The sequence below is a fragment of the Cherax quadricarinatus genome, chromosome 76 (assembly GCF_038502225.1).
Source record: "Cherax quadricarinatus isolate ZL_2023a chromosome 76, ASM3850222v1, whole genome shotgun sequence".
NCBI classification, from domain to species: Eukaryota; Metazoa; Arthropoda; class Malacostraca; order Decapoda; family Parastacidae; genus Cherax; species Cherax quadricarinatus.
The window spans coordinates 11,138,292-11,150,569 of NC_091367.1; the positions used below are offsets into that span (position 1 = coordinate 11,138,292).

Sequence of the window (12,278 nt, forward strand, 5' to 3'; positions counted from 1 at the left end):
TTATGAACAAGCCATTCTGCCATAACTAGAAGACATGCCCTAAAACTTAAGCATTTATCTTTAAAATAGATTGCTATTATGACATGCAGTTGGTAAGATAAAATACTGTTGCAATTAGTCCATCTTATATATATAGATATAAATATATATATATATATATAAATATAAATAATTATATATATATTATCTATATATATATATATATATATATATATATATATATATATATATATATATATATATATATATATATATATATATATATATATATATATATATATATATATATATATATTATCTATATCTATATATATATATATCTATATCTATATATATATATATTATCTATATCTATATATATATATATATATATATATATATATATATATATATATATATATATATATATATATATATATATATATATATATATAGTGTTAATATGGAATGACAAGTAGCATATCCACTACATTACCTAGGCAGATTTCTTGACTTCCTTTGGTTCAGATATCAAGTTGCAAGAAATTAGGAATGGGAGTTATACTTCACACGAGTTTTTCCTTATTTGTCTTGTGTATAAAATACCAAGCTGATTCAGCAAGCAGGCTTGGTGTCAAAAGTATCTGTAGAGGCCAGAGGAGCAAGGAAGCCAGGCACAGCAACCACTTCCCTTTCTCCAGCAACTCAGTGACCAGAATGAGCTGTAAAAATGTGAAGTCTCTCTTAAAATATAAATTAAACAATATAAATAGCTGACAAAAGATGCATTACTATACACAAAAGTAAACAAAAATATTTCCTAGCCACTACTATCATATTTAGCCTGCACGAAGATTTAAAGCTTTTACCTTTAATTTTGTAATTGTTGCATTTCTTGAGCCTGACATATTTTATCTATACAATTTTTTTTTAAGTATGGATACTATATGATTGCTGCACGGGCTGCTACTCTCTTCAATTCCCTGTGAAGACCTTCATCAGAAGTTTTGGTAAAGTCTCAGTGCACAATACTGCATTAACTGCCATGATCACTTGCCTCAAATAGCTTTGTGAAAGAAGTATAAGTTTGGCCTCATTACAGCGCACTTGCACTACTGTCCACAGGATGGATACGAGTCACACAATAAATGAACTGCCTCAGCGGCAAAATCTAATTTTGCAGTGCACAGCATAATTTTCATCTAATCTCTTTTTTGCTTTCTTCCATTCAAATTTTGTGGCCATTTCTACATAAAATTAAGTAGACTTATTATTGCACTTGCTCAACCTCTTAAGACTACTTTGTAAAAATCTGCAGTCATCCTAATTTATTTTGTGTCTGCAAACCTACTGATATACTGTGTAGTTATTTATAATTTTGGTAATCTTAGACCTCACTGGTAACATTCATCTGAGCAGTTTTCTAAGTATTACTAGTAAATATTTTTCTCACATACCAATTACTTCTCAGTCTTCATAGTAGCGTGCTTTTATTAAACACATTTTATACTTCCATAGTTATTATTACAGATAATTCATGTAAAGTACTAAACCCACAAGTCACTTGGAAGAGAATGACAAAGAAATCTACCATAAAGTATTAATACTTTTTGCTTTTATTATACTGCTCACAACAGATTTGTATTCTGTGTACTATTAGTGTAGGGTTCTATTCCTACATATATGTAGTATATATTCAACCTATCATCCTGAACCCATGTTGTTTTTTAATTTTAGCTAGCTCTCTCTCTCTATCTATATATCTCTCTCTCTCTATCTCTCTCTCTCTCTCTCTCTCTATATATATATATATATATATATATATATATATATATATATATATATATATATATATATATATATATATATATATATATATATATATATATATATATCTACATATATCTACATATATCTATATATATATATATATATATATATATATATATATATATATATATATATATATATATATATATATATATATATATATATTATATATATATATATATATATATATATATATATATATATATATATATATATATATATATATATATATATATATATATATATATATATATATCTTGCTCTCTCTCTCTATCTAGCTCTCTCTCTCTAGCTCTCTCTCTCTAGCTCTCTATCTATCTATATCTAGCTCTCTCTCTCTATCTAGCTCTCTCTCTCTCTCTCTCTCTCTAGCTCTCTCTCTCTCTAGCTCTCTCTCTTTAGCTCTCTCTCTCTCTAGCTCTCTCTCTCTCTCTAGCTCTCTCTCTCTCTCTAGCTCTCTCTCTCTCTCTCTCTCTAGCTCTCTCTCTCTCTCTAGCTCTCTCTCTCTAGCTCTCTCTCTCTAGCTCTCTCTCTAGCTCTCTCTCTCTAGCTCGCTCTCTCTCTAGCTCTCTCTCTCTAGCTCGCTCTCTCTCTGGCTCTCTCTCTCTCTAGCTCTCTCTCTAGCTCTCTCTCTCTATCTCTAGCTCTCTCTCTATCTAGCTCTCTCTCTATCTAGCTCTCTCTATCTAGCTCTCTCTCTATCTAGCTCTCTCTCTATCTAGCTCTCTCTCTATCTAGCTCTCTCTATCTAGCTCTCTCTATCTAGCTCTCTCTCTCTATCTAGCTCTCTCTATCTAGCTCTCTCTCTCTCTCTAGCTCTCTCTCTCTAGCTCTCTCTCTCTCTCTCTCTCTCTAGCTCTCTCTCTCTCTCTCTCTCTATTTTTTAACAAGTCGGTTGTCTCCCACCAAGGCAGGGTGACCCAAAACGAAAGAAAATCCCCAAATAGAAAATACTTTCATCATTCAACACTTTCACCTCACTCATACATAATCACTGTTTTTGCAGAGGCATCAGTTCCAGCTGCTTTACCCCCTTTCATTCTACGTAATGCCTCACGTACCTCCACCACACTTACATTCTGCTCTTCTTCACTCCTAAAAGATGGTATACCTCCCTGGCCAGTGCATGAAATTACCGCCTCCCTTTCTTCCTCAACATTTAAAAGTTCCTCAAAATATTCTCGCCATCTACCTAATACCTCCCTCTCCCCATCTACTAACTCCCCTACTCTGTTTTTAACTGACAAATCCATACTTTCCCTAGGCTTTCTTAACTTGTTTAACTCACTCCAAAATTTTTTCTTATTTTCATTAAAATTTCTTGACAGTGCCTCTCCCACTCTTTCATCTGCTCTCCTTTTGCACTCTCTCACCACTCTCTTCACCTTTCTTTTACTCTCCATATACTCAATATACCATATACCAACTCCATATACCAACCACCCCAACACTACATCCCCCCCTGCTTTTAACACTTCTATCATGATCCCGTCAGTTCCGGCTGCTTTACCTCCTTTCATTCTATATAATACCTCATGCACCTCCCCCCACACTCACATCCTGCTCTTCACTCCTAAAAGATGTTATACCTCCCAGACAAGTGCATGAAATTACCACCTCCCTTTCTTCATGAACATTTAAAAGCTCCTCAAAATATTCCCGGCATCTACCCAATACCTCCAGCTCCCCATCTACTAACTCTCCTACTCTGTTTTTAACTGACAAATCCATTTGTTCCCTAGGCTTTCTTAACTTTTTTATCTCACTCCAAAATATTTTCTTACTTTCATCAAAATTTCTTGACAGTGCCTCTCTCACTATCATCTGCTCTTCTTTTGCACTCTCTCACCACTCTCTTCACCTTTTACTCTCCATATACTCTGCTCTTCTTATAACACTTCTGCTTGTAAAAACCTCTCATTAGCTACCTTTTTCTCTTATCACACCCTTTACTTCATCATTCCACCAATCACTCCTCTTTCCTCCTGCATCCACCCTCCTATAGCCACGAACTTCTGCCCCACTTTCTAATACTGCATTTTTAAAACTATTCCAACCCTCTTCAACCCCCCCACTACTCATCCTTGCACTAGTCCACCTTTCTGCCAATAGTTGCTTATATCTAACCCTAACTTCCTCCTCTCTTAGTTTATACACTTTCACCTCTCTCTTATTTGTTGTTGCCATTTTCCTTTTGTCCCATCTACCTCTTATTCTAACTGTAGCTACAACTAAATAATGATCCAATATATCAGTTGCCCTTCTATAAACAAGTACATCCTGAAGCCTACCCGATCAACCTTTTATCCACCAATACATAATCTAACAAACTACTTTCATTGCGTGCTATATCATACTCACACACAAGCGTGTGTGCGTGAAGATAGGTTTATGTTAATTAACCAACTAATTATAACACACATTAACATAACTTTTTCGTTTTTTCTTTCTTTTTGGGTCACCCTGCCTCGGTGGGAAACAGCCGACATGTTAAAAAAAAAAAAAATTAACATAATGAATATAATACTGTAATGCATAAAGTAGAGGCTGTTTTCATGCACAAACAGAAAATAGGGAACCACTAAGAAGACTGATGAACAATCCCGACATTTGCATTTCAGTGTAATCGTCACTTTACAAGCAGTTCTGGGTGAGAGTAAAGTATACTGACATTTGCTTAGAAGGTTGGGCTAGTACATTGAAGAATTCTAGATTACTTATGTTCTACTGCATTTTTTACTTAAATAATAACTGACTGGGATATAGAGGTTAATATATTGAATACCACAGTGAAAGAGCTAACTTAATTATTACTCCAAGGTTATGTAGGATACAAAATTAAGATTAGAAAAAATGTTGAAATGTAAAAAATAATGCACACAAAAAATCTAAATTAATGTACAGTACTAGCAGCTACTTTACCTGTGGTAAGGGTGGGTTTACCAAATAGGTACTTGGGTGAATATTTTTAACATTCTTCATGGGGCTTGAGGGGAGTCAAGACGATGCGTGGGTCTTCTTCTAGGATGCGCTCATTGTCATCACTGAAGGAAAGTTGGATCATACAGATAAGGTGAAACTAATTGTTTTACATACTTCAGGTTCATTTTACTGATTCCATGAAATCAATACCTTAATATTTACTTAAAACTGCTTTTAAGCTCCAGTTATTAATGTTATTCAAACATTCTTACATAAAAACTGAAGTTGAAGGTCAATACCCACGAAGTCATTAGCTATAACTTTCCTTTAATACTAGCAAATTCACTGAACAATAAATCAGGAAAATAATAGCTAAGCTATTACATCACCTTGCACTAAAGGTGCCTTTTTAAAACACAGACCCTTGCTGGTAAGCTTTCATTGAACAAAATTTTAACATGTCAACCAGGCAGCTTAAAAACTTGTTGCCAACTTTTTCTTTTTAAGTATGCAATACAGTTCTTTTTTTATACTACTGTAGTAAACTTTAATATTTAATGCAAAAGTGCTATAAAAAGAAGGTACAGTATAATGTCCCTCTATTTCCTGAACAATATTTAATTATTTCTCACTGAAGAAACTTTGGTTATTTACCATACTAATTTCTTTGTAGCTACAATAAGAATGTAGACAGCCTGTACTGTCTGCACAAACAGCCCATGCTGTCTGCCAGCTTAGTTCATATTTCGCGCCACTCAAGTGCTGCCCTCTGTAGCCAGGCCTCTTGGTGGCCACTTCAGCCTGCCTGGCCTTGCCACGCACTCACTCACACAGCGGCCTAGCAGCAAGACACAAGTACTAGTAGTTCTCTCTCATGGGATGGCCCTGCCCGGGCCATGGGCACAAACACACAAGCCTGTGTACCCACCACGACTTAACAATAAAGTAAGAAGCCTCCGAAGACGTATTATTTACTCCCCGCTTTCAGCTCTACCAAACAATCCTTTTTTTATATAAATGGTGGAAAGCGGTGGTCGCAGCAGTGTGTTTGCCCAGAGAAAGGAAGGAAGAGGTATGAAGTCATCTTCACTTCATCATCCCATACAACAAGCATCCGTCTCTCAACGAGTTATCCTGATGTCGTGTCTGCACGTTTGAGCATCCAGACACAGGTACAAGCAGGATCCAGGCCGAAATTTGCCGAAATTCTCCGAGAATTGCAAGTGACCCCACGCTACAGCGTCCCACGCTGTTTCTCAAGTCACGTGTTCAGCGTCACTTGTATGTTGCTGCTGTTGTTGTTCAGCTCAGCACAGCTGTTTCAGCAAGACAGGGGTGAGTTTTGTGGTGATTTCTGCGTCCAGTGTGAGCTTCTCCACGTGTTTGTGGGTGGGGGAGGAGGAGAGGAAGTGGCTGTTCCTCACCTTGCCCATGCTCGCCCTACTCACACCTCACCAGCCTACCATACACTCGCCACTGCCCACTCCCTCTGCTGTGTTTTCTGCTGTTTTCCATGTGAATTCATTGCCAGAACTGTGTATCCGAGTGCCCGAGGCCACTCGAAGCTACGTGGATCAGCATGCCACGTAGATCATGACACCACGTGGATCCCGACGCCACGTTGGGTGTGGGCGATGTCACGTGTATCTACAAGTCACGTGAGTTACCAATGTCCCAGGCCACATGCTGTGGTCTGCTGCCCGCATCACATTGACGTCACCCACGATGTCTGTCTGACGTCACCTCGAGATGTCTGCTGACGTCACTGCTGCTGACGTCACCTCGCGACATCACGCCTGACATCACATGATGTCACATCGAGTGTTTCTAGTAATTATTTCAGTATTGTCGAGAAGATTGAGAGAAAATATATGTCGTGTGTTAATTAATTCCTCTCAGTCAGTGTTCTCACATTTTAGTATGTCTTAGAGTCAGTTTTATGCGCAGAAAAGCATCATTTGCTAGTTTAAGCCATGTTGTACCGCGGGTGTGTAAAGTTTCCGTGTGTCCAGTGAGGTCTGAGCCAGACCTGAGTAGCACCACTGTGTTAAGTCACCCGTGTGACCAGTGTGTTTGACAGCTATCAGACAGCCCCGAGTGACCGAGCCCTCTTGTACAGAAAGCTTTTATGCTCGTCACTCGTGATGTTCTGCAGAATCGTACCTGCTACGATTCCCATCGAGATTTGCTTCACTTCACCTCCAGACCGTCAGAGTGCAGTTATATGTAGAGAAACAAGTCTGGGGACGCTTAGACTAACCTCTGCTATAACTCCAACTGCCGAGAGAATGATACTCGTCAAGCCGCAGTCAGCCCTGTCGGCAGGCGCTGTGTCAGCCTCGTGTCACAAGCTTCAGTGAGCAGCCTGCACAAAGAAGATGTCACTTTGACTGCTAGCTCTCTCACTGCAGTCTGGTGTATGATGTTACGACTCCCAGATGTTTCGCCCAGTTGTCTCTGCCACGACTCGCTCCACAACTCACTCCACGCTCGCCGGCAGTGACAGCCCAGCGACAGTACCAGTCGAGAAGTGTCCTCCTGAGTCGCTTGCCAGAAGTCCTGCCCAGTTGCCGAGTTTTGTCAACGCCACACTCGAGGGCACCAGCATGTCGTGCCCCAGGTTGAGTGAAACCTGCAGCGACTCCTACGATGTCTGCTTCACCGTTCCAGAGGAGACCGTACCCTGTTACGTCACAGCTCAGCCGCAGCGATGTCTCCTGTGTTGCAGTATCTGTCCAGACGCAGGAAGGCGTGCAGTGATGCCCTTCGACGCTCACTGCCCATGACCACGATGTTCAGCACACCCCACATGTTTTTTCTTCCCTCCCTGTAGGAAGTTTTTTTTTTTTTCATAGCTTTCTTCAATGACCATAATATCAACAGGAACATTTTTTCCATTCCAAATCCTGATCTTCTCAAGGACCAATATACTGAACTCCATGCCAAACCTAATCTAGGTTCACTCGCCCCTTTCAGGGCAGGAGAGAGCTGGAAAATGTACAGAGGCCATACTCTGCCAACAAAGAATCAATAGCACATCTAAATTATAGGGAATGTCTCAAAGAACTGATTGCTCTCTCTATAAAATGCAGATGACAGACACCCAACAATGTATACATGAAAAATATTTATGAGCCCGTTCATCAATCTGCATACTGCCATCACTTATAGGAATAAATGATATGGGAGAAAATGTAGCTTAAGCCCAGTGAGAGCTGCCATTAGTACAGTTATGAGAACAATGTGTCCATCCACAGCCCCATAACTCAAACCTGTTACTTTACCAGTGGACATCAGAAATAGTTAACCTTCAATATAATGGACCAATATAATGGGCTTTTAAAATTATGAGCAAATTCCACTGGGTAAAGTGTAATTTTAACTTATTTTTAATATTTATCGAAGAATATCCATAAACTGCATTAAGCAATAATATACAGTAAAGTACTTTAGTGAATTTTATTGCTACTTTTAAACACTGTTCTGATATAGCAGACACCCCTACTAGTCCATAATATCGAGAGTTTACTGTACTAATTAACAAAGACAGAAGTTTCTGAAGAAGAAGCTGTACCATCATCTCCAGCAAATTTCTGAGGATGCAATTTGGGATGGGTATGTGGGCCTGAAGACAGCTAGCACAAACAGCCTGGATAACCAGGTAGTCAAGGAAAGTTGGCCTGAGGTTAGGCTGGAAGGGTATAAGAATCCTCAAAATCAATTGCAAATGTCACAGTGCTTAGTGATACCATACACATCCTTTGAGGTTTCTCATGATGTTTCATAAAATCTCAAATTCACAAACAATTTTTTACACATTTGCTTCCCAAATAAACTAGTCTTTCTTGCCCCATGATGTTCCAGACAACTATGATTTAGAAACAGTCTTAAAGATGCAAAACAAATTGCTAGATCCTTTATCTGAGAAGACTTCTTGACTCTTCTGGTTATGAGGAAAAATCAGTCCCATAATAAGCAAGACAACACAGTATGAAGAGCATTGAGCATTATCCTAATTCAGCAATTTATTCAAGGCTTCTTTAAGTAGAAAATCCTGCAAGAAAAATATAAAAATAAAAAAAGCTTACCCAAGATCAATCTTTTCTTCCATAAGCCGTTGTTCTTCAGATACATCAGTGTATGGTGGTGGTGGAGTATTGCCAACCCCAGGCTGAGCAGGAGGACAGTACTGGGCTGAAACTGGCTCACCCGTGCTGACCATCTAAAAATGTGCATGTACCAGTATTACTCACTCATTTACTTTTATTACAAGATTGAGGTAACAAGTTTGTCAAACATAATACTCAGTCTAACTAACAGTTAACCAGGTTCTAAAACAAATAGCATTATTAAATTCTACTGATCAGATACAGTATTGCTCTGTCTTTTCAGAGTGCCCGATTTAATGAAAATGAACTATAATAAAAGAGGTACTGCAGTTCATTGTGACCTATAGTATCATAACATCCTTACTACAAAATTTAAGTGAACAGTACTGCACAGTACTATATAACCTGCAAAACTAAATCTGGCTAGCTGGATTTTCCCCTAGTGTTTTTTCATTGATACTACATTACCTTCCTCACACTAACAGCTTATAAAGTCTCAAAAATCCTTCATCTCTGTTACTGCTTTTTCCAGCATACAAGTTATACCCCAGTTCTGGCAGATATATTCCGGGGAAAAAAAAAAAAGAATGCAGTACTTGCTTCAAAATGATAGTAAATCAGTGATTCAGGTAATTCTTCTCCACGTGCCTAACCTATAGACATGACCTACTTCCACATGTGGATTTTTCCATGGTGACACCACCTATGATTGCTTTGCCTCACCTGTCTGCCTGTAGTATATAAGCCCCACCCACATGCTGTAATTTTACAAAGATTGATGGACAGAACACATCGGCTCCAGGCTGAGGGACTGACTATCTCCAACTTCTTTTCTTCCACCATTCTTTTCTGTATTGGTCTGAGGAAGCCACTGGCTGGTAAAACATTTCCACAATAAAGATACCCATATGTTGCACAAATATCTCATTCAACATTGTCAGTTTTCTTAACCATTTATATAACTGCCTTTTCACTTGGTTCTCAACTCCCTAAACACTCACTTAACATCTACCTAAATTCCTCCCCCCCTACACTCCTCTCTTCTGCAGGTACATAAACACTTAACCTACATTCTGCATACCACCCTTATTTTAATCCACATAATCTTTGAATATATACATTTACATTATCTCTTCTTTCCACAACTGATTATTCAACATTACCACTACTCCTTCCTTAGCTCTAATTCTCATAAGATATGCCACACCTAATCCCATATATTTCTCCCCACTGAAAATCCTCTACCTCATTCAGCCTTGTTTCATTTACAGCTAGGACATCCAGCTAATTTTCAGTCATAACATTCACAGTTAATTGTTTATCTTCTATACATCCAGGAACATCTAAACATCCCAACTTTGCTTTTTTTTTTTTAAATTTAGTAATTAAATACAGGTGAGGGGGTTAATAGCTTCTTGCTCCAGGCCTTTTAGACATCTTTTACAACACTTTCTTTAACTCCCAAAGAAAATTAATTCTTCATCTTGTCCCCATATTTCTACTATAAATAACTTCCACAAAACTGAACATCACTGAATCAGCTTGAAATAATAAATTATAAAAACTGTACCATATGTACATTAGCTACCTTTTTTATTGCTACTTTTTTTTTTGTCTTTGTGGGAAATGACCAACATGTTATAAAAAAAAATGTAGCTAACTGCTTAAGAAATCCTACTCGAATTAAAGTCATTGAATCAGTCAGAAATAAGTCATTGAGCTCCCTTTCTTATTGTGCATATAATTGTAGCTATCTGCATAAGAAATCCTACTTAATAGTCTATGTCTAATTCTTAAGTAGTCTTTAAGCATTAGAATTAGTTTGTCCAAAATACATTGCATACTAGTGACATTTTGTACTTTATGTTTTATTACATGTAAACTACATTATCTGTGTACTGAATAAACAGAAATAAAAATCTGAATTTAAATTTGAGAGTAAGGATGCTTCTCCATTCTCCTGTGGAGATAAAATGAAATAGTTTAAGAACAAGAAACTATTAAGAAAACATAAAACTCAGATGAGTGTGTATATACACTCATACCTGTATGTGTTATGTGAACTAAATGTAAGTAGAAGTAGCAAAAATAATAAAATGGCACAATACACAAATAACTCTCACATAGGAGAATGAAACCTATGACAATGCTTTGGTCCAACTTGGGCCATTAACTAGTCACGTCATCAAAAGTTACATTTTCCCATGTGTGGGTTACTTGCGTAGAAGTGGCAAGATGTACTTGTTATCAAACATGTTCATAAGACAAAGAGACTGCACTAGCTGTCCTATCATTGTATAAAACAATTACAGCTTTTTATTTCACATACCTGGCAGGACCTTCCTGAGTAGCTGCTGTTTACAAACCTACTACCTCTAAGTGGGTGTATTTAGATATCTGGGAGTGGATATGTCAACAAAATAGTTGAGGGGTATAAAGGTGTGTAGCTTCAAGATTAGGAGGTGTGGGGTTACTAAAAGCATTATTCAGAGGGTTGAAGAGGGGTTCTTGAGGTGGTGTGGACATGTAGAGAGGATGGAACAAAATAGGATGACTTGGAGAATGTATAAATCTGTAATAGCAAAGATTGGAAGGAGAGGGTCAAGGTTTGTGTGCAAGGGCTTTGACATCCAGGAAGTGTGTATTAGCACATTAGACAGGAGTGGAGACAAAGGGTGTCTGAGACTTCACAAGTTGCTGGAGTGAATGAAAGGCAACATTTTGTGAAGGGATTCAGGGAAACCGGTTAGCCGGACTTCGAGTCCTGGAAGTTGGAAGTACAGTGCCTGCACTCTGAAGGAGGGGTGGGAATATTTGCATTTCTGAACTGTAGTATCTGCACACCTCTAGCAAAATAGTGATAGAGTGAATGATTGTGAAAGTGTTTCTTTTTTGGGTCACCCTACCTCGGCGGGAGACTACCAGTGTAAAAAGAGAATCTAAATAGATATGTATGGATAGTTATATGTCACCTGTCCATTAACCATCATTTGGTTTTCATGGAGACGTTTCCTGATGCGTGCAATCTTGCCTGGACAACAAGGAATGTAGTAGCCCATGTTTCTATAAAGAAAAAAAAAAGAGCATTGTCAAGTATATACAATATTGTGCAGAACAAAAAATAATGCACTTACTACATTAAATACCAAATAATCTTTTTTTTTGCAGTTTCATTTAAAAAATTAGCAATAGTAGTAACTTTAAGTGGACCCTCGAATTTAGTAGTCCCTTTTCTGTATGCAAAACTATTGTTATTCTCTATAAAATGTATTTTTTGTTAATATTTCCCATGAGAAATAATGTAAATCCAATTAAACCATTCCAGACACCCAAAAATATTAACAAAAAATACATTTTATAGAGAATAACAATAGTTTTGCAAACAGAAAAGGGGCTACTAAATTCAAGGGTCCACGTATCTTCTAATTTCCATTATTC

The 12,278-nt window shown here is 37.7% G+C and overlaps 1 protein-coding gene across 4 annotated transcripts in view; it reads right to left on the reverse strand.

Annotated features, from left to right (window-relative positions):
- Positions 1–421: 421 nt before the first annotated feature.
- Positions 422–12,278, reverse strand: part of LOC128703578 (uncharacterized) — a 33,825-nt gene continuing 21,968 nt past the window's right edge. For all 4 annotated transcript variants that reach the window (XM_053798272.2, XM_053798273.2, XM_053798275.2 and 1 more), the window contains exons 4-7: positions 11,813–11,903; positions 8,820–8,953; positions 4,732–4,853; positions 422–701 (exon numbers count right to left, since the gene is read on the reverse strand). In XM_053798272.2, the coding sequence (XP_053654247.1) occupies positions 4,778–4,853; positions 8,820–8,953; positions 11,813–11,903 (301 nt within the window). In that variant the 3' untranslated portion in view covers positions 422–701; positions 4,732–4,777. The remainder of the gene's footprint in view (positions 702–4,731; positions 4,854–8,819; positions 8,954–11,812; positions 11,904–12,278) is intronic.